General features: G+C 39.7%; 1 protein-coding gene and 1 long non-coding RNA gene across 2 annotated transcripts; both read left to right on the top strand.

Annotated features, from left to right (window-relative positions):
- The first annotated feature begins 162 nt into the window (after window positions 1–162).
- On the top strand, window positions 163–6,084 carry LOC136425443 (uncharacterized). The gene is made up of 4 exons (XR_010754039.1): window positions 163–277; window positions 4,451–4,575; window positions 5,334–5,445; window positions 5,793–6,084. It is a non-coding gene; the product is annotated as an uncharacterized lncRNA (long non-coding RNA).
- A 5,541-nt stretch (window positions 6,085–11,625) lies between these two features.
- LOC136425620 (uncharacterized) lies at window positions 11,626–24,500 on the top strand. The gene is made up of 15 exons (XM_066414546.1): window positions 11,626–11,844; window positions 12,342–12,491; window positions 12,955–13,098; window positions 13,921–14,033; window positions 14,502–14,690; window positions 15,301–15,423; window positions 15,771–15,882; window positions 17,617–17,777; window positions 18,653–18,751; window positions 19,335–19,415; window positions 20,014–20,140; window positions 21,166–21,275; window positions 21,953–22,147; window positions 23,020–23,101; window positions 23,612–24,500. Exons 1-15 carry the CDS (start codon window positions 11,670–11,672, stop codon window positions 23,698–23,700), a joined length of 1,950 nt encoding a protein of 649 aa, XP_066270643.1. The 5' UTR covers window positions 11,626–11,669; the 3' UTR covers window positions 23,701–24,500.
- Window positions 24,501–26,854: the final 2,354 nt, after the last annotated feature.

The raw sequence follows: 26,854 nt of genomic DNA, 5'->3' as shown, positions 1-26,854 counted from the left end.
CTTTCTTGGTATACGGTATGTAAACTTAGTTTTAGACCAGATTTGCATAACCAATCGTTCTAATGATAGCTTGGCAGGAAACTTCTGTCAATCATTGGTTGTACGGTAAATACATTAAACGCTTGACCAATCACGTCGCCGTGTATCGTTTTCTAGATGTTAATGATTGGTAGATTGGTAGCGTACGTGTAAAGGCGAGTTGTGAGGTTCGGCCATTTTGGGGCAGAGACGTCGAAGCGAGAGGAAGGCCCTCTCTTCCGTCCTCTCACAATTTCAGGTAAGTCTTTTTCCTTCGTCTCTTTTAAAAAAAATCTAAAAACGACAAAATTCAATCTATTTTGAGCAAGAATCTGGGCTAATTTTTGCACAAATATACCAACTTGTGCGTTTAAAATGTGTCACTGCAGCAAAAAGTCATTACCATTTTTTGAAGACACTTTATATAATTTTTTTCACCTTGTGTTGCAAACGTCATCGACAGCCTCTTGGTTGGTCATAGAATTTCCAATGCGTCTTATAATGTATCAGTAAGACATGTGGACACAAAAGTTCCGTAAATGTTACTTTGCTCGTTTGCAATTTTTCTAGCGTTTCGCCGGATGAATCCATTTTCTAATGAGTTTGTTTTTTCAGTGTTTGGAATTTTGGAAGGACTTAGTAGTAAGAGCATTGGCTCACACGTTGTTGCATGGTCTAAATTGGAATAATTTGAAGTTTTAATTACGTATACTTTTGACGTGTAAAATTACCTACGAATGCATGAAAAAGATTTGAATTACTTGTAAATTTTTCTATTAAAGAAAACGACAAGTAACGTATAACTGTGACCACGCAAAACTTTCTCCAACGCGAGTAACGCAATTTAAGCAACAATCACTATAGCTTACATACAATGTAACGAATAGCTTTGAGGAGGTTGTGTACCAAGAACAAGTCATACACCCTAACAGCCAACACGGGATTTACATTTGGGCAAATCTTTTAGTGATAGGACACTGTACATATTAATTTTACAGCTGTTTCTTGTGGGAACAACCATTAACTATTTCGTTCTTTGCCTTCATAATAATGGTATACATGTTTCATGAGGTTTTGGGACCGTTAGAATCGTCGATTCTTTTAATTTTTCAGATAAAATGAAGTTTTGACAAAGAAATTGACATTGTGGCACGCCCACACACAAAGCTAACTAAAATAAGACAACTACAAAGTAAGCTGTTTTAATGATGCATATGAGTAAGTTTTATTGATAAATGTCTCAAAGGCGTTTAGGGCAGTGGGTTGTTATACACTGTGTCTAGGGCACGGTATTAGAAGGCGGAGCCCATCCCTCTCCTTCCACTGCCTTTTACCTCCCCAACTAAAGTTAGGTACCCATTTTTACACCTGGGTGGAGTGAGGAAAGTTGTGTTAACTCATCATTTTAGTACTCTCTCAGCTTTTCGTATTCGCAAACCTATTTCCATTTACCAAGGCACAGTGGGGCTTTCTGAAATCTCACAGCAGATTTTAAAAGAGATACATGGATACTTTCCCGTTTATTATTGAAAATAACTTTCCCGCAATCAGTTTTTCAAGGTTTTATGAAAACACCTTTTTTTAACTATGACAGAATGCTTCGTAATTGAGTATATATTTTTTGTCATAGAAACAAAATTTAAACAAAAACAATGGGCTTATAAGCTGTGATGAAAGTAAGTTGTTTTTCGTAGTTTTAAAGGATTTTGAAGAACTGCTTGTTCGAGTACGGTCGGCTTTTTTCTTTGATCGTTAAAACAGTTAGTCATATTTACCAAATGACAACAAAATTGCCTCCTGCAACGCAGTATGAGTGACGCTTGTTCAATATTCCTGTTGCTTTAAGAGATAACGATTTTACATTAAAGCTAAAAACAATGGGCCTGGAGTGATACAAGGCGACAGAAACATGTGGACTTTGTATCGAACGGTCGGTCGGTAAAATAAGCATGTACCGGCCAAACATATCAGAAGGTTTTTCAAATGACTATCAAAGATATTGCGGAAAACTTTTTTATACAACTCAAGTCTGTACCTTTTAGCATTTTTGGCAGTTATCCATCCATTTTCTTATTTTTATCTCATTTTGTTTCTTTCCTCCTTTTTTGAACGCTTTTGTATCAAAAAAAAATTATGGATAAAAGCAAACTTTCTTCTAAAGAGACTGCAAAATTATCTTGCAGCGGAGGTCAAACTAAAGATGGGGTCCTGGCTTCGAATCCCCTGATATGCCACAGATGTTGTGCCTAACTTTCCTCACTCCACCCAGGTGTAAAAATGGGTACCTGACTTCGGTTGGGGAGGTAAAAGGTGGTGGAAGGAGAGGGTTGGGTTCCTCCTACCAATACCGTGCCCTAAACACAATGGATAACAACCCACTGTCGATACGGCCTCAAAAAGGCTATGAGACTACCTACCTACGTACTTCCATCGCTATTCTTAAACAAATGAGATTTATTTGTTCTTGCCCGAGGGCTAATTGTAACAAGAAACAATGTATAAAAAAAGTATACAAACAGTGCAAGTTAATAATTGTGACACGTGTAACAAGAACTACTACGGAATACAATCTAAGCTTTTTGGGGTTTGATTCAATATTTGAATAAAGGCAATGCCCATATTTCTTATGGTCTCATTCCTGTGTTTCTCCGAGTGGGTACTATAAAAGAGTCTGTACCCCCAAAAAATTAACGGCTGCATGAACGTGTGTTTATATCGGTGGGAAATTCCCTTTTAGCCAGCCCAACTGATCTTAAGCGTGAAACCCATGAAAGCTTGTATGTAACTGAAGAAATTAGCAGGTAAAGTTTGGCAGCCGCGCGCTAGATCGGACGTACAAAACCCGACATTATAGAGGATGCGGTCGTGCGCTTACAGCTGGAAAGTGCTTTGGGGGGGGGGGGGGGTGTAGCTAAGTGCAGTTTGTAATTGCTATAAAAGAGATTGTATGTAGTGAAACTGTTGGCATTTTTTTTTACATGATCTAAGATAAATGAGTAACATTGGTACTATTCTTACGAACGCGTCCATGTAAAACACGTATTATAACATGTAAGCCTATGGGGCGAAAAAATACTCATGATTGAGACCTTATATTCATGTTGATAAGCGTTGTACGTTGCCACGTGGCTACTGCGGTATGGGGTGAGGCCGCGGTCAGTATGCGGAGACAAACTCCATCAGAAAATAGCCACGTCGTCAGGAAGGAGTGTTTGTCAAACCCGGCTTTTGGACGGGCGGGGTCAGAAAAACAACCGCGGCCGATCGGTACGATGTGAAGACCCCCCCCCCCCCCTCTCACTAGACCCGCGGCACGCTGGCGGCGTCGCTGCGGCCGATCGAATTGACATATCTCTCAACGAATTTCATCGACAAAAAACGAATCTTTTTAAGCTTTGTGTGTTTTGTTGTCTTTCTGGTCATACTTGTACGTTTTCAATGATATTCCCATGGTAAAGTCAAGGGTAACAAAAATCCAGTTTAGGACGCAGCGACGCCGCCAGCGTGCCGCGGGTACTGTGAGAGGGGGGCTTAAGGGAGAGAGAGAGAGAGCCGTGTACGATGTTAGGTCGGCAAGTCATGCGCAGTAAGCCGTCGTGACCGTTACTTGATCCACAAAACGGTTGAAAAATATTTTCAGACACGCGGTTCGTTTTTTGTATCACATTCATTCCATAAAGAAAGCTGTGCATGTATTCAAGAAGTTATTAACGTTGTGTCAACATAGCGAACTATCTTTTGTTTTTTACTTTTTCGTCTATAGCAGCGGTAGCATTTTTTAAAGATACAAGATAAAAGAAAGCCTTGATATTTTGAGATGGGGGAGTTTGGCGATTTGATTTTTTTACAAAAGTGGCGGGTTAGACAGAAAAGCGAGATGTGGCAAAACTGCAACTCCAAATGTACTATACAATCTTGTCTTATGTACAAGTACAGTTTGGTGTGGTTACGAAAAAGGAATATTTTTTCAGTTAATCTGTGGATAGTTTTTTCACATGAAATCTCATTTTGATGCCCTCAATGTTTTAAGTTCAGAATTACACCTGATACGAAATTCGTATCGCCGTATGGCCGCTCCTTTGTGTACGTAGTTGTACATACAGATCTCTATTTAGCCCCGCCCAGACAAATAAGCAAACATCTTGTATCAAATTAAATCACCAAGGTTTGCAGTTTTAAGCTGTATATGTATCTTAAACTCGTAAATAAGAGCTTGTTAATGTACACTTATCGTTCAAAATACATTTTTTTATTTAAGGCTTCATTTTTTTATACAAAGCCGTTAGTTTGTGGACTGCGTGTTATTTTGGCCATCTTTGCTCTTTGCTTTTGCGTCTTTGATCAGAATACGACTTACTTTGTATAAACCATTTCAAATACTGGGTTTCTTTGAAATATGTTTTTCTTAATGTCGATCATAATCCTTTTGCAGGGGGCAGATATGCTACGACCACGTGCACGATGGAAGATGACTCGATGCGACACAGTGAGAAATCGGTAGATGGCGTTCCTACAACATGATGTAAAGTTTAGTGCAGAGAACGACAGCATGCAAGGGTAAGATTTTTTGGAGATTCTCTCTTTCTTTCTCTCTCTTTCCCTTCTCGCGTTTGCATGTATGTATGTGTGTGTGTGTGTGTGTGTGTGTGTGTGTGTGTGTGTGTGTGTGTGTGTGTGTGTGTGTGTGTGTGTGTGTGTGTGTGTGTGTGTGTGTGTGTGTGTGTGTGATTTTGTCATACGATAGCTCCGTGCGTTTTTTTTATGAGCAGAAGTAAGCAAATCTGGTCTTCTCGTCCCTGATCAGCCCGGAAGCTGTTACGTCACTTCCGCTGTATCAGCTCCAGCGCTGATCAGTGACGCGATGACTTATAATCAACTACGTCAGAATGAAGATAAACTATTGTATTTCTTAAGTTATTCAATTTGTTGATAAATATGAAATATTCAATATGTAGATACATAAGACAGCACAAAATATTTGTCGGACTTTAATAGCAATATAAAAGTAAATACTTCATACATTTAGCACGCTGAACTCTAAAGTAATATTCTTACCTGCAATTCTTGAAATAATCTAAGGGGCGGGTATTCTTTGATGTTTACTTGTTTCTTTGTTTGTTTGTTTGCTTATTTGCCTGATTGATTGTCGGTCATTTATGCGTATGGATGATTATGTCTTGTTTATATGTCGTTCTGGAAACACATTACTATTATCGAAGTTTTAATTAGTGTTGTTTTTATTGCTGTTAGCCCATGTAAGAATTAGCATATTTCAGTTGATGAAGGGTGAATCAAATGTCCATTTTCCCGTTTAGACTAAGATGGCGGCGGCGGGTACGTCTACCATGACATGAGTACCTACAAGGTCAACGGTTGACCTTCAGACCCGAACAACGACCTTCAGATGAGGACTACAGCTTACTTAAGGTAAGAGCAAAACTTTTAACACGATAAAACATTTACACACAAAACATGAATGTCATGAATATTCATGTTGCACGTGTAGATCTAAAACAAAGTTTGTCTAAGTTTGTAATTAATTGCATGAGGTGTCGGGAGTGACCAATGAGGGAAGATCTTCTTTGCTCATGTTTCCATTAGAGTCTATGATTGGACAAACAAGTTGCCTTATCGCTACTACACGTTTGTATATATGATTGTATATTCTACATTATATGTGATACATATAATTGTAAATTCAAAACAATTGTCTGTACTGTGCTGGACTTTGATTCATTCCAGATTCCTAATCAACCTTTTTATTTTATTTCCAGATGACTGAACTGTCCCCAAGGGCAAACAGACACGCTTGATATCATGTGATCAGGCTAAAGGTCACTACCTAAAACCCAGAGGTCAGCTGCCCGACGACCTTTCACCCAGTGAAAACACCATGCCAAGGGTCAAAGTTCAATCAACGGCCATAACAAGCCAAAGTATAATACTCCCCGTTGTCGACAGAGGGGATACTCAGTTGGTTTGAATTGTGTTTTCCTTGAAAGAATACGATTGGCTATAGAGCCATGTGTATTGAAGAAACAATAAAGAGATTTAAACATATACAAATATCTTGTGTTTGTGCTTGTGTGTAGTAAAATATTTTCAAATAGTCCAGCCATGAAGCCAACTATGGAAGAATATTACCAAGCAACATTGTTATCTAGGTTTACAGCTTGATAAAATCCTTTTTTTCCTGATGAGCAAAATAACATTTAAGGAATGTTACATCTCCTTAACTCCGCAATTACCACAACCAGTGGCGGCATCCTCCACGACTGCAAAAGATAAAAACATACGATAATCCACACATACAACTTTAAAAGCCTGAGAGAAGACCGTGACCGAAATGGAAAACATGAAAATATGGAAAATTAAGTTCCGCTGCAGTAGCAAGAGAAGCCGCTAGGCCAGAAAAAAACGTGCATCTTTTGTATTGCAACACATATCCACGTATCAAATGTCATCCAAATGCATACGGTATAACTACATCAAACCGTTATACACCAACAAACATACACGCGGCCACCGAATACAATACCTCCTTCACGGAGGTAATAGATACAACGCACTCAGGGGAAAATGAGTACCTATAGCTTCGGTTAGGGACGTCCCTCGGACGTTAAATTGAAGTCCCGTGTTTTAAATTGAAGAGAGCCACACCTCGAGCACGTAAAAGAGCCCACCACACTTATATTCAAAAGGAATAAGGGTCCTTCCCGATGTGAGTGTATCAAATAGATCTGTCCGGATATGCAGCTTGTACTGTTCAGCAGAGGAGTGGGTCCGGCGGTTTTTTTACGTGTTTTTAGGCGTTTTTGTAGGGCTTTCTACTGTGGGTTGGCTAGACAAACAAAAACATGACAAAGTAGAAAGCCTAAAAACACGTCAAAAACCCGCCGGACCCACTCCTCTGCTTGGAGAGTACTGTTCAGTACAAACCTGGTGTGTTATGCCATGAGACGGTTTACCGGGTATGCAATACAAACAGCGACAGCGCCCTCACTATTTAATAAAAGAGACGAGAGTACGGACAGTCTAGTTGGGCTATAACCAGAGGTTTGCGGGTCAGCTTTAGGGCCCTTTCTAGTGTGATTAAGGTCAGCTACTCACGTCTTTGCAGCTAAAATACAAATAAATCGATTTCTCACGGAACATTCTGACAATATCTTTAATGTTTATGTTTATTTATTACTCTAAAACAGCCTTGTTGCAGCATTTACGCTGATTGGCAGGTCTGGAATACAGTCACAAGACTAAGAATCAGCTGCCACAAACTACATATTGAAACGGGAAGACATACCCGCACTCCTCTAGAACAACGATTATGTAAACATTGTAATTTGAATAGAATAGAAAACGAATGTCATTTTGTGGTAGAATGTGGATTATATACCAAAGAAAGAAATGAACTGTATAAGCTTGTAGAAAACTTATTCCCCTACTTCACACATTTAAGCACTGTACGAAAATTCATATTCCTAATGCTACTAGACAAACCTCCCATTGAAAAACACGTCTGTTCTTTTATATCTACTATAACCGAAAAGCGAGGAGAGGTAGAATTTATCTAAAGATTGTCATATTCTTTTTGTATCCGTTAACTGTACTTGTTGTTTTGTTTTGTTGTGACCTGTACTTAGCCAAGTGTGGCAGAAATGTGCAATAAAGGTCTTCATTCATTCAATTTTACATATCGGTACACAGCATTATGACGGAACACAGTATCATGTTTAAAAACATGATAAAGGTACTGCCATAAACAAGCTTTCCAGTGTTATAAAACCACCACATACAAAAATGGATAAATATATAGAATACTGCTTAGTCATTAGAAAAAAATACCGAACTAATGATTAGCCCCACTCTATTGTAACACTATATCAAAGACTCATGCTAGCCCTTGTTATATTAGTCATTACGATATTAAGTTTTATTCTATACATCTATTTTGTAATATGTTCAATAGTTGTTGCCATACATTAAGTTCGTCTTTATAATGAAATGCGATTGATAAAGAGTTCACGAAGATATGATCATCCGAAATCAAGTTTCGTAACTTTTTGTGTTTAGTTTAGTTTAGTTTAGTTTAGTTTAGTTTAGTTTAGTTTAGTTTAGTTTAGTTTAGTTTAGTTTAGTCTAGCTTAGTTTAATTTAGTCTAGTCTAGTCTAGTCTAGTCTAGTCTAGTCTAATTTAGTCTAGTTTAGTCTAGTTTAGTCTAGTTTAGTCTAGTTTAGTCTAGTTTAGTTTAGTCTAGTTTAGATTATTTTAGATTAGTTTAGTTTACTTTAGTCTAGTCTAGTCTAGTCTAGTCTAGTCTAGTCTAGTCTACTTTACTTTACTTTACTTTACTTTAGTTTTGTTTAGTTTAGTTTTGTTAAGTTACACCGCGAAATTTGAGTTACTCCCTCGTATAGCCCTTCCTCCATCCTCTAATTACTCAGTTATCTCCATAGATATCACCAGGTGTGTAGGCATGTGTTAATCATTATAACCACCGCCCTGTGGACTGATACGTGTTAATAATTACCCGTATACCACCCCGTACCCCCTACCGTAGTCAGACCTTGATCTCTTACGGAATCATGGGACGAACATCCCGGCAGCCATCTTGAAAAGAACCGTTCGGATCACGCCTGTCCTTTTTCTGATTTCTATGAGTTTTTTAGCCCTTTTTTCTATGTGGTAGTTGAGACAAAGATTTAGTACTGCTGCACAAAACGTATATAGACACAGGCGACGCATTATCAACACACAGGTGAGGAAATTTATTCATGTACTTATCAAATGTACTAACAGAAGTCTAACAGATAAATATAACCTCCATTAACATTAATCCGCCGGGTAACATAAATCCGCCACTTTGAAAAACAGTGGGTTTGAGAGATCTCTAGTGCAGGAACCCCCAGATATGCACAGTTTAAATGTACAGGAGTGCGTTATACTGGGGGACGTTGGGTTGGAGATCTGTTTGGATGTATCTTTTCAGGGTGACGGAATTATGTACCCTGGTGGAATTATGTTAGTAGATGTTATCTATATATATATATCATGTTAAGAGGGTATCACTGCATATTACAAATCACTCTTGTACTGTCTTGCAACCAATTGAAAACCTCTGGAAATGTATTCTTTGTTGTGTTGATACATTTACACAATAAACTGGCAATTGTGTACTCAAGAACTAGGCTTAAGGGGCTTAAAGAGGCTCTTATGATGATTTGTGGCACTCTAGACGAAAAATGCTTTATGTATAACTTGTGCATTTCGACATTAACAATGGTTTAAAGCATGGATAGCATTTTTGAGAAGTATTGTTAGGGGAAGGGCCCTTTTTCTTCTGTCGTTACAACTACTTACAGTTACTACTAGTATATTAAAGATTTATGTTTAAACGATCGACGTTTTTTTTTCATCATGGTGAATTTTTTGGGGTCAAATATATCATCCTCTTTCCCTCTAGGAGGTTGCATACCCTTTTGATACTACCTAGCATGACCACGCCACTTTCAAAAGGACCTTTAGACTTTACATCGCCATTTCTGTTTCCTTGTTTGACGCAGTGTAAAATGACTTTTTGATCATTATATTCTTATACGTGTTGGTGGTATCAATTCTTCACATTTCTCAATGGCATGGACTTTTCAAGGACGTGTTTTTGTATCCCTTTTTCACTGGTTGTCAAATTACAACAATGGCGTTATTGATACAAGTCTTTAGCAAACGTGCACTCTTGGGTAAACATGTGTTAGATTTGCTCTTACCTCCCAAAACATGTAAGGCTTTTTAAGACTTTATTTTTTGGTTTCCATTGTTTCCTTTTGGTAGTTTTCTGTAGTCATTTTACATTTGATTGAAAACGGTAAATGTAAGTTTGTTCAATGTCTATCTGTATTAAACAACAGTAGAATCCGCTTATTTGCATAACTGATTTGTCAGTGTATTTCATGCAATAATAAGGAGTAGTCCATTAACCCTAGGGGACAAAATGAGCGGCACTGAGGGGGGGGGGGGGTGTGGTTACTAGGATGGCACTTGAAGGAAACACACACACTTTTTGTCAAATTCACTGACTCCCTGGTTGTACAAGATGTAACATATTGGATTCATAAGCATATCATCAGTTTATTTACACATATTGAGTGCATAGGACGGCAGACTTAGCGAAAAATTGGCAATTATATTCTTCTGTATTCTATCACATGTGCACAGCAAATGACAATGGAGTCGCTATAGCTTTTTCAAAACACAAAGGACAACAACAGTTCCTATGGTGTTGTCTTACCACAGTACAACATTATGTTGGGCACTGCAGTTTTGACTACTTGAGCTCAGACGGTTTGATTTATGACCACGAACATTGAGAGTTTTGTCCATGAAAACTCCTCAAATACAATTGCAAAATAACAAAGCTAACTACAAACTTAAAACACCAGTTTAGAAAAAAAGCGTTAACCTACCGGCTACTATTTATCATAATAGTTTTATGTAATGTTTGTTCATGTTCATAACAGTTCAAATTAACAATTCTATGGTGTAGCATTAGAACTTCGAGCTATTACATGAAATAGAAGTTAAATCAATTCTTTAATTTCGATCTTCTAATAGATGCATTGAAAATCTTTGATGTTTTGCAAATGATACTGACTTTCATTATAACGAATTTATTTTTAGTTTAAATAAACACATATATATATATATATATGTATATATATATATATATTGTATCAATCACATTTTTGCTTTACATAATGAAAAAGTGAGTTATGTTATGTAAGTGTAATGTTGGCCATCAATCCAATATGGCGGACTAGAATGACCTTTTTCAACCGCTGGAATTTTATCAGTTCAGAAAAACAGGATTGCAGCAACCAGTACAAAGGTCGTGTGGTACAAGCACAATTTAACTGTTTGGGTAGGGGGGCAAATGCTGCGATACCCCTGTTTGAATCTTAAAAACATTATTGAGCATGCCCAACTGATTCTGTAGTGTTCTTGCTACTAATCAAAGGCTATACATTGTTGGAATGAGACTCTAAAGATTGTGACTCTTTTTGTGTATCCGCCATTTTGAAGTGTACGCCCATGGCACGAACCTTTGCCCTATGATATCTAAACGAGACCTTTAAGTATTGCTCCCACCCCGCACTTAGTGTGTTTACGCCCCCCAAAGCACCGCTCTTTAATTTTCTTTCTTGATACTAACGTTAGGTGAGCTCAACAGGGATAAGGCTTACGCCCCCCCCCCTACATGTTTCATTTTATGTCGGTATTTTTTTACTAAGAATTTCAATCGGTAGCTTTTGGATGTTTGTATGTTTGTGGCTTAAATTTAGCTCAAGAACTCAAGAAACTCTGGGTGGATTGTCATGAAACTTCGCATGTGGTAAGGTCATGTCCTGTCGAAGAAATCATTTGCTTTTGGGCCCCCTGGCGGCTTTGATTCGACACTGCAGAAGAACTTCCGATTTTGATATCTCATATTTTATGCAATCTATGGTCACGATTTTTGGGTAATAGAAAGCTCTTGTCTCTAAGTACACTAAACAATAACTTAACAATACACAATAAACAAGGAAGTAATGAACGACTCTAAATGATTGACACTGTCTGTATCTTTCACATCTACAGAGTCGAGTCCTAAGCAACAAAGATGATCTTAGTACTGTCGATCACGTTGCTACTGGCAACGACAGGGGTCAACTCTCAGACCGGTACCCTTGACCAGAGCGTGTGTAACCTTCCGACAGCGGTTGCAAACGGACCCCCCGTTCCACAGTTCGGTAACTTAGACCACTTCGAGGCCTACATAGAGTGTAACATGAAAGGTGAGTGGTCGCCATTTTGTAAATTTGGTAGATATGATATGATATGATATGGCTTCCTTTGGTCAACATTGACCATGGTAAGTTTCTAATTTTGCATAGTGATAAATTAGACTTCAATTCATTTTACGGGGCGTTTTGATAGGCACTTGGTGAAAATCGTGCAATCAACATGACCTTTTTGACCTCTCGCGTGACGCAACCTCGCGAGAGGTCCTACCATATATAGCACACTAGTGGCTCACATGTATCAACATTCGCTTTGCTTTTGCCCTGCTCCATGGAACATAACGCTTCAAAATATTTGCAACACCAAACGTTTTTCAGATTGGAATATTGACCGTCCATATGTCTTGTAAAACGACAATCATAAACATTCCGAAAATCAACTTTTCATAATACAATTTTAATGTTTTTGTTGATGGTGACATAAATGATGATATCTATACACCATTAGAAACTGTGGCTTGATATAGTTTTACTCGCCATTTCTACCACAGACATTGGTGAGACCATCGAAGTGAAAGAGTACTATGACAAGAAAGAGGACCGTGGGACACTGGACACTGTACAGTACGGACAGGGGATCTACCTTATCTACGACTACAGTGTACTACAGATCTACGAGATTGTACAGCGAACGTCTACGGGTAAGATTTATGCATAATTTAGGAATAATTGCATATCGTCGATTTCACTGAAATACACTGGGGTATAAATTTAGCTGGCTAATTAAGCATTTGATGAAGCATTTGAGTCAAATATATAAATAACAAGAACGGGAAATAATATTCTTTATGCAAATTGTACAAATTGGACTAGCCACGTAAGTGTATCGATATTGATGAAGAACTTTAAATCAGAAATTATCAGCTCGCTGAAATATGTATAAATTCAAAATCAGCCTGTGCGTTTCCGTCAACTTAACCACATGTTGTTAGTATTCGAGCACGTTCACGCTGATTTTGGCCAAGCATCAGGGGCGGAGTCATTTACCAATTGTTGCCCTAGTCAGCGTTATGTAACATAGTGGATTATACAAACTACCGCATTGAGATAAAGCTATGATTGTAGCTAAAACACTGATGATTTGATGCCCTTGTTTTTCACTAGAAAACCCTGTCTGTCAAACAAGGCCGATGCAGTCTTCAGCACAAAACGGAGTGTTCGGACTGAACACCGGTACAGACAACAGTGGTCACATCTTCAGTGTGGCCCAGATGTTCAACCTCGGCACCAACGGCATGATATATGCAGGCAAGTCTTCAGTTTTCTCAATCAAAGTTAAACAGTAATTCCCAGCACACACAGAATTGGACTTGCCAAAAATGTTCGACTGATCAACTCCAGTCCTTGTCAAAGAATGAGCAATCCACTGCTTCTGTGACGTCACATTATGCAGATAGAACACGTGACTCGGTGAGGAGCGGATCATGAGTTGCAGAAAGTCTATGGCGCCCCCCGTCACTGTTGAGGGATGGTTGTAAAGCCCTGATGCACATGGCTTCTTTTATCCTTCTTGCAAAAAAAAAGCTAGTCTGGTTCTGTGTCCAAGATTCTTACTTTGTCCAGTGAAACCGGTAAAGTAGTGACACTATATGAATGTGTTGAGGTGAAACTTCCGAGGTTGTTGAACTTTGGCGTCTGTATTCAAGAAACCTGGTCTTTAATTAATTTTCAGTATCTCCAATTTAAGTTTCCTTGCACGTGCGTGCCTTTGAGGTTTTGACTTCTACCAAAAAATAACTTCTACAAACAGAGACTAACTTTTAAGTGAATTATACGCTTCAGTTTGTTCTTTGGGACACTAATAGTTAGTCATATGTTACATATATACATGTATTGTTTTAGTGTCAGTCGGTATGATAAACCATTAAATCTGTTCTCATTGTCTTATAATTGCTTTGCTATCACCCATTACAATCAGAACCAGTACTGTAACAAGATTGTTCATGTGAAGAGTGTCCTTGCTCTTCTCTTACATTTTTAAGTTTTCTTTAAATCTATATTTCACCCTGTACATCTTCGTTAAGTGTATTAATGTAGTTATCTAACTGGAAATTATTTCTTTGTGATTAGGTACAACGACCGTTAGAGGAATGCCAGTCCACCGGTATAGTTTGTGTGTGTACTGGGATCAGTGGCAGTCTTCTATCCAAACTGACTACTACTTCACCGCCTCTGACTACCCGGTAAGTATTTCATAGAGGATCATGTGTGTTTGTCTGTCTGTGAGTGTGTGAGTGTGCGCGTGTATGTGTGTGTGTGTGTGTGTGTGTGTGTGTGTGTGTGTGTGTGTGTGTGTGTGTGTGTGTGTGTGTGTGTGTATGTATGTATGTATGTATGTGTGTGTGTGTGTATGTGTGTGAGCCTGTGTGTGCGCGTGCACGCGTGTGTGTGTGTCATAGTGTGAATGTGAGTGTGTATGTGTGTTTGTGCGTGAATGTGTGTGTGTGTGTGTGTGTGTGTGTGTGTGTGTGTGTGTCTGTGCGTGTTTGTGTGTGTGTGTAAGTTGGGAGAGGTAGAACTGTGAGAAAATGATGCGTAACTGTATTTTACAGATAGACTGTTTCTGAAACATGTACACGTGTATAAACAGGATCCTCTACTTATGAAATCTGCATTTTCTTCTCATAAACAGAACTTTCTTTTTCAAATAGAACCCATACAATTGGGCAAGCATGGTGCCGGTCAGAATCACCGCCAAGGGTCTCGCCCAGGGTCCGCCCCACCACCGCCCGGGCGACCCCGTCAACCCTAACGAAGCTACCATGACGCAGCACAACTTCGACCACGTCTACGACATTTTCTTCTTCAAGCCTTACGTCAACGACCGGACTGTCTTCGACGTAAGCAGTCCCCTTCTATTATCTGTTGCTTTCCTGGTGTACTTTTTCAAGCTAAAGTAATGTAGCGAACTTGTGCATTCAACTGCAACAGTCTGAATATCTGACGAATGGAGACCTGAGCTCTCTCGGTCCTCGTTTTCGTGCAAGCTCACGCACGTTCCCGCTAGACTGTGCTCTCGCGAGAGCACAGTTCAAAATGGCGCCTTTTATTGGAAAATGGCGTTTCATGTGTTTGCACCAAACACGCGTGATGCAAACTATCTACTAATGTATTTGTGACCTACTTGTCTTGTTATTTAACCATTAATGGATGTAATCGGTAACTCTGACCAAGCTGTTTCGTTCAATGTATTGATCAAACTTTATTGCACTAAGAACGCTTATAATGTACATAAAATGTTATATATCTAAAACAATGCTACGTTGTTCTGTGAACATAAAATAAACAGTATGATCATGAAAATACGCTGGATACATTGTATCTAATTTTGTATTTAGATGAACTATTCAAAAACTGTACAGCACACTGTCAGATGTTGCTAAAGGTCCCGGATGTTGCCAAATGCCCGGATGTTGTGATAAAATGCCCGGATGTTGATTTTTTCTGTAGATCCCTGCAGGAGTGTTCTGTCCGGGACGTCCCCCAGTGAAGGCTATCCCAGATATCCCGGCAGCCTTCAGTTATAGATCCGAGATCCTCGTCAAGTACAACTTTGTCGTCTCCTACATCGACGTGAGTTTTGAAAATCAGTACTATCTGAAAAATGACTTTGGAAGTCTTGCATATTTTGACAGAATCTATTTACAAATATGATCTAGCCGTCCTTCGTTCAACCGGAGAAATGATGAATAAATGAATTTTTGTTGAGATTTGCGGGCATTGAATGTATTGAATTGTTCTTGGAATAAAAGAGTTTCTGTGTCTGATTGTTCTACTTAAAGGAGGTTTAAGTCGTGAAGGCCGACGGAGGTTGTAGGAAGTGTGACCACCTATAATGAAATGCGCAATGTTCATCCTGTAATGAACAGTTTGTAATGAAATATTTACCAATTCCACTACATCCAACCACTTCCATACAGGAGTACTACGACTACAACTCCAAACTGGTACGGTACGACTACAAGCCTCTGGCCGCTTCATCCACGTCATTCGGCACAGACAACGAAATAGTCGTCCACGACTTCAACACAGGTAAGTCTATAAGTAACATGCCCGTAGCCAGGGGGGGGGGGGGGGGGGTTCGGGGGGTTCGGACGAACTCCCCCATTGGCTTGAAGGTCCACTTTCACAGGCTTGAAGGTCCACTTTTTAATGTTCAAGGTGGACTTATTTGTATCACCAGCAATGCCACTGAGGCTATGATCCTAGAAAAAACTTTGTCTCTGATTTTCCTCTGAAATTCTCTCAAAAACACAGGAAATGCCCTTTCAGAAGGTTCAATTCTTAGAAATTGAAACGCTCAAGGGTCCACTTTTTAACGTCCAGGGTTTTTTTTTCAAGGTGGATCTATTTGTATCACCAACGGAGCTGAAATCCTAGAAAAACTGCTAACTTTGTCTCTGATTTCTTCCTTTGAAATCCTCTCAAAAACACAGGAAATGCCATTTCAGAAGGTTCAAATTTTAAAATTTCCCGGGGGGGCATACCCCCGGACCCCCCTAGGAAGCTCGCGCCTGCGGCGCTCGATGGTCCCTTAAAAATTAAAAAGAACCCCCCCATTCAAAATCCTGGCTACGGGCATGAGTAATGAATATGATAACTATTGATAAATAAGTCGTGATCAGGATATCTGGATTTTTAGAGCATTGGAAAAGTTTCAAATGGATGCATCTGGGGCGCTGAATCGTGTTTAGATGACTTTGATAATGAAGCTAAATGTGTTTTACGTAATAGAACAGCCACTTTGCTGAGATCTATGGAAAGCCAGGATAGCTCGAGCTTAGATTCGTGTCCGCTCAGGAATTGCGCCGTGCGCATGCGTGGCGACGGATCGGCGGCGGATTGCACCCCTCCCCCTCCCTTTCCTTCCCGGATGGGACATTGGGGTTGTTTCTCAAAGAGGCGTAGCCTGGATGCCAGATCCACAACGCTACACGCTCACCTCCTCTTCGGCTGGGATAGCCATGTAGCCCCGCTACCACAGTTGGCACACGGCCTCTAATCATCTATCGTGCGCATGGTAGACATTAGAGGATAACGGGCATGTAGCATCCCCCGGTCGACAAGGATAGATCGTCTAGCGCGGTGGGTCTGGCATCCATGCAACAAGACGCGGTCCCTGTCCGTAGTAGCCTATAGCCCCCCTCTCAATGGACCCGCGGCACGCTGGCGGCGTCACTGCGTCCTAAACTGGATTTGTGTTACCCTTGTCTTTATGATGGGAATATCATTCAAAACGTACAAGTATGACCAAAAAGACAGCAAAACACACAAAGCTTAAAAAGGTTCGTTTTTTGTCGAAGAAATACTTTTGAGTGCTTTGTCAATTCGATCGGCCGCAGCGACGCCGCCAGCGTGCCGCGGGTTCAGTGAGAGGGGGGGGGGCTAAACCGAGCTTGTCATGGCGACCGCGCGACGCTCCAAGCCCCTTACCCCTAGATAGCCCTAAGCCGCGGCTGGAGAAAAGTTGCCGTGCGTTCACGGGTACTGCCCTTGGTGCTGAAACGGGGGTCCTAAATCCCAGCCATGCGGCCTGGGGCTGTATTGATGACGAGGGTGTCTGTTTGATAGCTTCAACGCAGGTGATAGAGTGCAATAGGTGTCCCAATGTAGTTTGGCAAGCTCGTGTCTTCTTCGACAAAGTGCACGGAGCCGTCCTTTCGACAATCTTGGAATGGCTCTTAAAATTGATATATGAAGTCTTGTTGTTCCATATGTTATTATTTGCAGGTATTTCTTAATTTCGGACTGATGTTTCGATTGCAGGTGTTGAGTATCTGACTGACGCAATTTCCGGTAACTGCACGGTTCGACCAATCACCAACACGAGCTTCGACTCGGAGGCAGTGGACCCGTACACCATACGCATGCGCGACAAATTCGAATTTTTCGAGTTCGACAAAGTGAACTACACATACAGTGGCGTGGTATGTGAATTTTCTCTTATCACACAAGTTATAATCAAAGTAGAAAAGTGTTATCCAAGACATTTTGTATAGTCTATTTATACTGACCACCATGATGGTGTCCCTACTTGCATATCAATAAATTGTATCTTGAGCTGACGCAACATTCTTAGCAAATTTTAAGTTTTCTTCTGACGTTCTCTTCTTTGAGCTGTAGACATTTAAAAGTTGTTATTTGAGCGGGTCAGAAGATCTTTGAATGCCCGAAAACCGTCGGTCTATGCTTCATTGAAATGCAAATAGGAACACCAAGATGGCGGCTGACACAATAAATTGATGACGTCATGTGAATCTTCCTACCTTGATGTGTTACCTTTTACATTTGTGCGAACTGAACGGTGTTGCGGAACTGCTTTTCCGTATCGTTAGCGTGTCAGCTTCCCTCATCACACCGGAAGCTGTTACGTCACTTCCGTTGTATCAGCTCCAGCTGTGATGAGTGAAGAGGCATGCGCAGAACAACAACCCAACGCGTTCCGCGTAACACATATAAATGATCATTTCTGTCAAATTGATACATGGATTTTTCGGCATAACTTTCTCAATGTCTTATAGACCTTGTCTGTTGTTATTAAATGAACATTGAAGTGTTCCTGTGATAAACACCTTAATCTGGGAAATGACGCACTTTTTTGAGCAGACAAGAAGATACTTGATGAGTTGGAATAGAGTAAAACACGTAGCTGCAGATTTGGTGCCATAAGATTCGGAAATCAAGAAGCTAGAAGTATTGTTAACATAAAGACAAAATACCGTTAAAAAGTACCAGATTAGTTTTAGGTTTAAGTGATGCTAGCTTAAGGTGTTTTTCAATTTTTCTTTATTTGTTTCTGTAGAAAGAGTTGAGGGGAATTCCCTGTGACGTATGGATTACGACTCGTATGGACTGGCCTTTCAAGGGGAAGGTGACGTCATGGGAGTGGTGGTTCAGTGCGGTACGTCATCACTTACGGTGCACCTTCATGTCGCAAAGTCGTCTCTTGTTTTTGTTTGTTTGTTTGTTTTACCTTTTACTCGTTGACAAATTTATGTAGCTCACACATCTTGTTATACAGTAAGAAATTATATTCGATATTCTAAGGGACTTTATAACCTATAGGTTGCCCATATATGGGTCAATGCATGTGGATAATTTTCTTTGCTGATTCTTGCCATGGAATACATGTCGTTGTGAAGCCGAGCTACGCTACAGCACAATAGCAACCAATCACTTAGACTTGAAAAAAATACAATTCTGAAAATGGAGCTTAATCAAGAACGTACATATCAACTATATACACTTGTAACAATGGCATGGCCTGATACACGATGTATTTCTCTTGTTTGAAAGCGTCTTTTTTTTTAGTTCAGCTTTCTATTGAATTACTAGTAGCAATGACCAACACTTGCAAACAGCTCTGAATTACAGTCGACTGACATACCATACCAGTTGGTTTGAAATGACTCCGCCCCTGAGGCGCCGCCAAAAACACACGCAGTACATACATCGTTACATTTTGGTACCGTTACTCTGTGTAGGCTGGAGTAGCAGCTTCTACAACCAACAGGGGCCTGGAGGTCAACGTGCCCATTCACTTGGAAGTCCGGTCACTCGATCCGGTGAGTTTTGTTACGCTGGTAGCACTTATGTAGATATTAGGGCAAAACGCATCTCTGCTACAGCATATATATTACGTAGTTGTAATCTGCAGTTTCAGAATATATTGCTTGGGGCTGCTTCATGATTCAACATGTAAGGGATATATTGTGCGGTCTCTTTTTCTCATAAGAATCATTCAAACCTTTTTAGTTACAAACAAACCAAAAAACAGGGGTGATCATATCAACGCTAAATCACGTTTATCCGTTGTGGTTACCTATATTCGTTGTTTCACAAACGGGATATTTAGGGTTGTATTATAAATATCACCAGAATAGCAAACTTGAGTGCCTCAAATGTCAAGAACACTGTTTAAACAGCATCGATAAGCATGCTTTCGAAGACAACGAGGTAAAAACAAAGACATTGGCTGAACATAGTATATTACACTAGATGGGTAGAATCACAATGCTAGGTCTTTCTAAAACACTTAGCTTCTAATTATAAAATTACAAATATGTATATGAAATACATAATATAGGATTATAGAAATGACCGTCTTTGCATATATTCATGATACATATATGCATGTCATATCATTGTACTACCCATTTACAGACTTTCCCGTACTATACTATCTACAACACGTACGCCTTCGACAACAGTCAACCCAAGTTTGAGTTCTTCGACATCAACCACTGTTTCCCCGCTGAAAACAGGAAGCGCCTCCAGGTGCAATTCCCAGGTACTGCAGCTCCCTGTAATCACTTGTCAATAAAGCCCCCCTCTCACTGGACCCGCGGCACGCTGGCGGCGTCTCTGCGTCCTAAACTGGATTTGTGTTACCCTTGACTTTATAATGGAAATACCATTCAAAACGCACAAGTATGACCAAAAAGACAACAAAACACACAAGTAAAAAGCTTTAAAAGATTTGTTTTTTGTCGATGAAATTCGTTGAGTGCTTTGTCAATTCGATCGGCGGCAGCGACGCCGCCAGCGTGCCGCGGGTCCAGTGAGAGGGGGGCTTAAGGATAGAGCAAGAGGTAACGCTAATTGACCATTATCCATTGTGTAACCTACATCCGTTCCTCTTGAAATTGGGTTATTTTGGGAAGTTGGTAGATGCAGCATGTTCAGAACATGTTCAGAACACTGTCTGAAAGCTTGGTTGTGGATGATACTGTACAAGTAAAATAGAAGTCCAAATTAAAGACAATCATATTGTGTAAAGAAGTCGTAAGTTGTTAAAGGTCCATCTTTATTTCATTACCTCCGTAAAAACGGAAATATTGTTTTCGGTCTGTGTGTTTTTTTTTGTGTTTTTTTTGTCTTGGTGTGTGTCCGTAGAGTATAGAGTGACAGGGTGTTAGACGGAAAATGGTGTAACAGGAGACTCGCAGGTTTGGAAGATTGGCTTGGATCAGGTCCAAAGAAAAAACAAGAAATTCAAACAAAAATCTGTATGAGATCTTCAATTCTTGTTACCTCCATGAAAACGGAGGTATAGTTTTTGGTCCGTTGTCTGTGTGCGTGCGTGTGTGCGTTTGTGTCCTGCGCAATAGCTTAAGAACCGCTAGGTGGATTGTGATTATATTTGGTATGTGGGTAGTTGTTGTGAAACAGACGGTCAAGGTCGATTTTATGCCTCCTTGTGGTCGACCTTGGTACTGCAGCAAAACTTCCATTTTTGTCTTTTGCTGTGATCATGTTAGCGATCTGTCTTTGGTTCCATTCATTGAATAAATGAATAAATTCCTTCTTTTACAGCTGCCTACTTCTCCCAGGTGTTCAGTAACCAGACGCTGTTTAAGGAGGAGATGCTTCTTGCGGTTGTGCAGACAGGACAGGTGTCTCCTCTCAGGGTTATTGACATAAAGGTAATCTATCTATCATTTGTTTACTGGTTCGGCTGACTTGCATGTCAATTCTAATTAGTCCGTTCGTTCGTTCAGACCCCTGTAGTGACTTGTGGCACATAGGGCAGAAAGTTTACTTGCTGTTTTGGTAGCTTGGTATATTTTTACATGGGGCCATAATTGGGGGTTGCTAGCCCTTCCCCTATTGCGTAGGGCTAACATTCCCAACGGTGTTAACGACATACAGGTAAGGGTCTCCCACTAGGTTTCATGGTATACAGTTGGTAAGGGTCTCCTCAACGCCCATGGCATGTAGTTTAGGGTTTTCCCTCGGGGTTCATTGCATACAAGTAAGGAAAGTGAAAAAGAAGTCAAACCCAATGACTTGGGCTTTAGGGTCAGCATTTAGATGACGCTATACTGTTGTCATAATCATTATCATCATCATAATTCCTATTCTCATGATTACTATCATCATAATTATTATTATTATTGTTACTTTTATTGTTATTATTATTATTATTATCATTTTATCATTACTACTATCATCATTTTCATTTTATCATCATTATTATGGTTATGGTTATCACTATTATCATTATCATCGTTATTATTATCATCATTATCATCATCATTGTCATCGTAAGTATTATCGTAAGTATCAATATCATCATTATCATGATTATTATATTTTTCAGCTTGACTACGATGACAGTCGGCGGATCCTGGTCCAGTTCACGCTGCTAGACAAGGCGCCCATTGCCGGCAGTGTGTACTGTTCGGGCGGCTGTCGGGCAGAGACCCCCCTGCAGGAGGCCATCAACAAGGTCAAGTCGGCGGTCAACAACAACCGGTTCACCGTGCAGATGCCTAACCCGAAGGACCCCACTAGGGTATGCTCATATGTAATTACTAGTAGCTTTTGGAAAAATCAAACTATTTTTCAACCCACGAAAGTACAGACGAACCTTAACGTACAACGTAAACGGGTTAAAGACCAAGAATTGTGTGGGACGGGGGCGATATAAACTTCTAACAACCTTTGACCTATTGTTGACGTCACTAATGAATGGTAAAAACTGTATCAGTCTGGGACGGGGGGCGATAACAACTTCTAACAACCTTTCACCCATTGTTTCACGTCACACATGCATACATTTTTATGTCCAGAGCTATTGGGTCCAAAAGCTGAAGAGGACTAATTGATTGAGTAGAAAATTCCGATGTGTAATACTGTAAAAGGGAAAATGTTTGCGATGGTTTTATTGCCGCGGGTATCGAGGTGACCTCTTCATTGCGAAGTTAAAGCCACCGCGAACATTTTTGTTCTATCTTCCGCCCGCATTACCCCCTTGTTTCCACCGCGGACTTAAAGCCACCGCGAATACTCCATTTTCTCCCTACCGTAAAATTATATCCCCGTGAAAATTTCCTCTTTTACAGTAATATTTTTCTCATCAGAATCAGCTGTTTGACCCAATAGCTCTGGACACGAAACTTTGCGCATGTGTGACGTCAACAATGGGTCAAAGGTCATCAGAAGTCGATGTCGCCCTCCGTCCCAGACTGATACAGTTTAGACCGTTCTTGACCTTTGACATGTTTACGTTGTACGTTCCTCTGTACTTTTGTGGGTCACCCATTAACAGCGAGAGCTGTCCTGGCTGACCCAGTGTAATGAATTGTTTCATTCTCAATAAACACAAATTCAAATACAAACATGTTGACTAAAAGAATCACTAAACAAATATCTCCACATTTTCAGCCCCTGGCGTTGACGGCGTATCCAGACAAATACCGGGATGACCTGACTGTCCCAGGATCACCACAGCAAGGATACTCCTCTGGTAAGTGTGTGGCCCAAGGGCTAAGGAAACGGAGATGGCATGGGCGCCGTCTATACACCATATAGTGTGGGAGGATTTTAACTTTGATTTCAACTTTGATGATGCACAAATATATAAGTTTTTCTACGAAACTATTGATACAACGCAACGATCTTAAGCTTAATAAGAATAAGATAAAAAGTACAACAAATAGACAAGCAAAAAAATCTAAGAGACTGTGTATACTGTATTCAGGTGCTTTTCAAGTCTTCCTTGCGATCAAAAGTTATCATTGCTCTATCTATGTCGTTTAAAAATATGCAACGTCATTTGCTTTGACCTTAAAGGGGGTATACAAAGAATGAGGTCGATTTCCTTGAGAGAGTTTGAAAAAAAAGATACACCAACGAAAGATAGGAATTCACCAAAAGCCGAATCGTTGTGATATTCAGTTCCTATTGGTCGTATCGATGTGATATTGAGTTATGATTGGTCGATGTTGTTGACGTATTTTGTTGCGTTCTTCTACAGGTGACATGGCGGGACTGGCTATGGGCATGATCATTCTTGGACTACTCATTGGTGGCGGATCTGGGTTCTTTGTCTTCAGAAATGCATAAACCAATCAGTGTAAACATGTAGCTACCAAAATAGCCTCTGTGCACCTGTATTAAAGCAATGTAGCAAATGTAGTTATTAGAGAGGGTAAAGTATTGCCTTCCCATCAAGCTTTGCAAAAGATGGCGGCCATCTTGGATTTCTTTTTTTTTATTTGAAATGCAAGCCTTTGAAATTAGCCTTTGCATTATTGCAACATTGTACGTATGGCTATTAAATACTTTTAAAAGTATCTTCTAGGAGTCCCAATAATTATAGTATAGTTTCATTATGTTGAAAGCTGAGGTAGTGGTAAAAATAAGCTTGGCCACGGCACCAGTGCCAGTACCTGTAGATTTAACACAATTAGGCAACGTTGGTAGCACATCCCTCAATACCCCGCTTTTAAAAATCTCGAGTTTATATTACCCCGCGAGTTTATGTGAATCGACGTTACGTATACTTTTTTAAACGCTAAACCGGAAGTGATATACTGTTAGTCAAATTTCTATGAGTAGGACCAAATTAGTAATTCTCTGACTTTATGAAAAACATTGTAGACTTTGAGGTGGTGAAATGCCTCGCCTGTGTAGAATAAATTGACATTTTTGTTTGTTTTGGAACACAGTTTTGGCTCTGTACTATGTTAACCACAAATAAACTTTCATGCTAATGACTTTTATCATTTTCATCTACGCTACTGCCGATTTAATGAGCTACGTTTCCGTACATTGTTTTTTCAAGCATCATGCTAGAATACAGAAAATAGATTATTCATAATGTGAGTGACAATTATGATTCTTTCTTAAACTGAATTGATGAAGTGAATTGCCAATTTATTTTGTATTGTCTTTCTGTTGCGTTGTATTGATGGTTATCGTTATCGTTACAATACAGATATCGATGATATAATTTGTCCATTTCCAGAGGGGGGGGCTCAAGTAGTAAGAGCACCATGAAGTTGGCTTTGTTGTTTGATATACAATATACATTTAGTAAGGACCTGCAGTTGAATCCGTTTGCCTATCGTTCTTTGTAAGGAATTGAAATAAAATGTCTCCGTTGTCCTATAATCCGCGAAATCGCCCCTTATTTTGCCAATATCTTACAATGTTTGTACAGAAAGATACATATAAAAGGGTCCCCAGAAAGTGGGAAATGGAACGAAATTTGCCATTTCGTTCCATTTTGTTCCATTTCGTTCCATTTCGTTCCATTTCGTTCCATTTCGCACTATCTGGGGACCGATATAAAAATTAAACACCGTTATGCTTTTCAAAAGCCCAAACTTCTATCAATACACGTATGTAACGTTATGTTTCGTTTGTATGTATACCTGGCCACAAAAAACAGGCAGCTACACAAATCAGTTATTGACTTTTCGACATGTTTCTAAGGCATAGAGGTCCTTAAACGTGTGTTGTTCAGAGTTTAACTAGAGTATTGTAACAACAGTATCTATCCATAACTAATTGTGCTCTTGTTTTCGAACTATAGACTGACTTCAATTTCTCGCTATTCGGCATCTTACGCCAAACAGGTCAATCAGAGAAAGGTTAAAGCATTGCCTTCCCATCAAGCCTTGCAAAAGATGGCGGCCATCTTGGATTTCTTAAAAACAGTATCTATCCATAACTAATTGTGCTCTTGTTTTCGAACTATAGACAGGCTGCAATTTCTCGCTATTCGGCATCTTACGCCAATCAGGCCAATCAGAGAAAGGGTAAAGCATTGCCTTCCCATCAAGCTTTGCGGCAAAAGATGGCGACCATCTTGGATTTTTTTTAAACAGTATCTATCCATAACTAATTGTGTCCGTGTTCTCGAACTATAGACAGACTGTAATTTCTCGCTATTCGGCATCTTACGCCAATCAGGTTCCGACCATCGGTAGTAGCGACAACATGGCTATACTTACGCCAGTGTTTACGTTCCAAATCAGATGACAGTGCAATTTTCTTATTGGAAAGTTTTATTGCAAATGCCTGCCCGTAGGCTAATTGCAACTACATGTACATGTACATGTAACACAGAGTGGACGGACAGATGATGATGAACAATATAACATATGACTACTCTAGTCTTAACTACTGGCACTAAGTTCTAACTTATTGGGTTCGGCTTCGTTTTGCGAGACAGTGGAAGACGAATGATCCCACTTTTTCTGTAATATGTGGGGTTTGTGATGTTAAGAGGAGAGTAGTTTTCTTTTCGTCAGAAAACGTGGAGAAATTAGGATGCAAAATGGTGGCCTCTTTAAACAGCTCATTTCTTTCGTGGTCGTAGAATGGGCAACTTGACATGAAATGTGTTTCGTCTTCCACCTTGTTTGACATGCAGTATTTACAAATTCTTTCGCACACAGGTAAGTTCTTGTACCGCCCTTTCTCAATTTCAAGGGGATGGGCACTAATTAGGCCTAGGGAAAATGTTTTGTTTCCGATTACCCGACCGACCCTAGAAAAAAAAAACTTGCCGACGCATGCCTAATTTCTTTCGGCCAACCTCTAGCAAGGGACATAAAATTTTCAATCTTACACCTGAGTGATGAAAATTGAAAATAGAATCCAAGATTGCACGACGTTACAGACTTTCTATATTTCACACTCTCTTAACAATATTTATACAATGTGTATCTGTATAATTATAATAATAACATCATATCGAAAATACCAGTGCCCTGACGCATTCCAGTATTACAGTGTTTAACTGTATTTGTTGGACCACTAAGGTCAAAATCAAAAAGGAAAAAAAAAGAGAGAATCCCTACCTACCGACCCTAATTTTTTCAGGAAAACCTAAAACACAACTTTTCTTAGGCCTTACAGACACAAGTGTCAAGTTAAAGAGTATAGGAATAGTGTCAACATCTTAACCTTGACCTTGTATAAAACATATATGACCAAGTACAGCGAAAGCGGACTGTAGGTCTCGAGGTAGGTGCTTCAAAAATTCTAACGTAGCTCTCTTATGTCAATTTGAACAATAACGGTTTTTAAAAACATAGCTTCCAGAACTTGGCAGAACAGTCTTTTTTTCTTAATTTTTTTTTTCTTTAATTTTTCAAAATAAGAATAACAAATACAATAAGCGAACCATCCAGCGAGAGACAGTCTTTTTCTCTTGATCTTTTTTTTTCCAAATCAAAATAAGAAACATAAAAGATTCATTGATGTT

This window comes from Branchiostoma lanceolatum, chromosome 19, assembly GCF_035083965.1.
Source record: "Branchiostoma lanceolatum isolate klBraLanc5 chromosome 19, klBraLanc5.hap2, whole genome shotgun sequence".
Taxonomy (NCBI): domain Eukaryota; kingdom Metazoa; phylum Chordata; class Leptocardii; order Amphioxiformes; family Branchiostomatidae; genus Branchiostoma; species Branchiostoma lanceolatum.
Note: the sequence above shows the minus strand (reverse complement) of the source record. Positions and strands in the feature narration are given on the sequence as shown.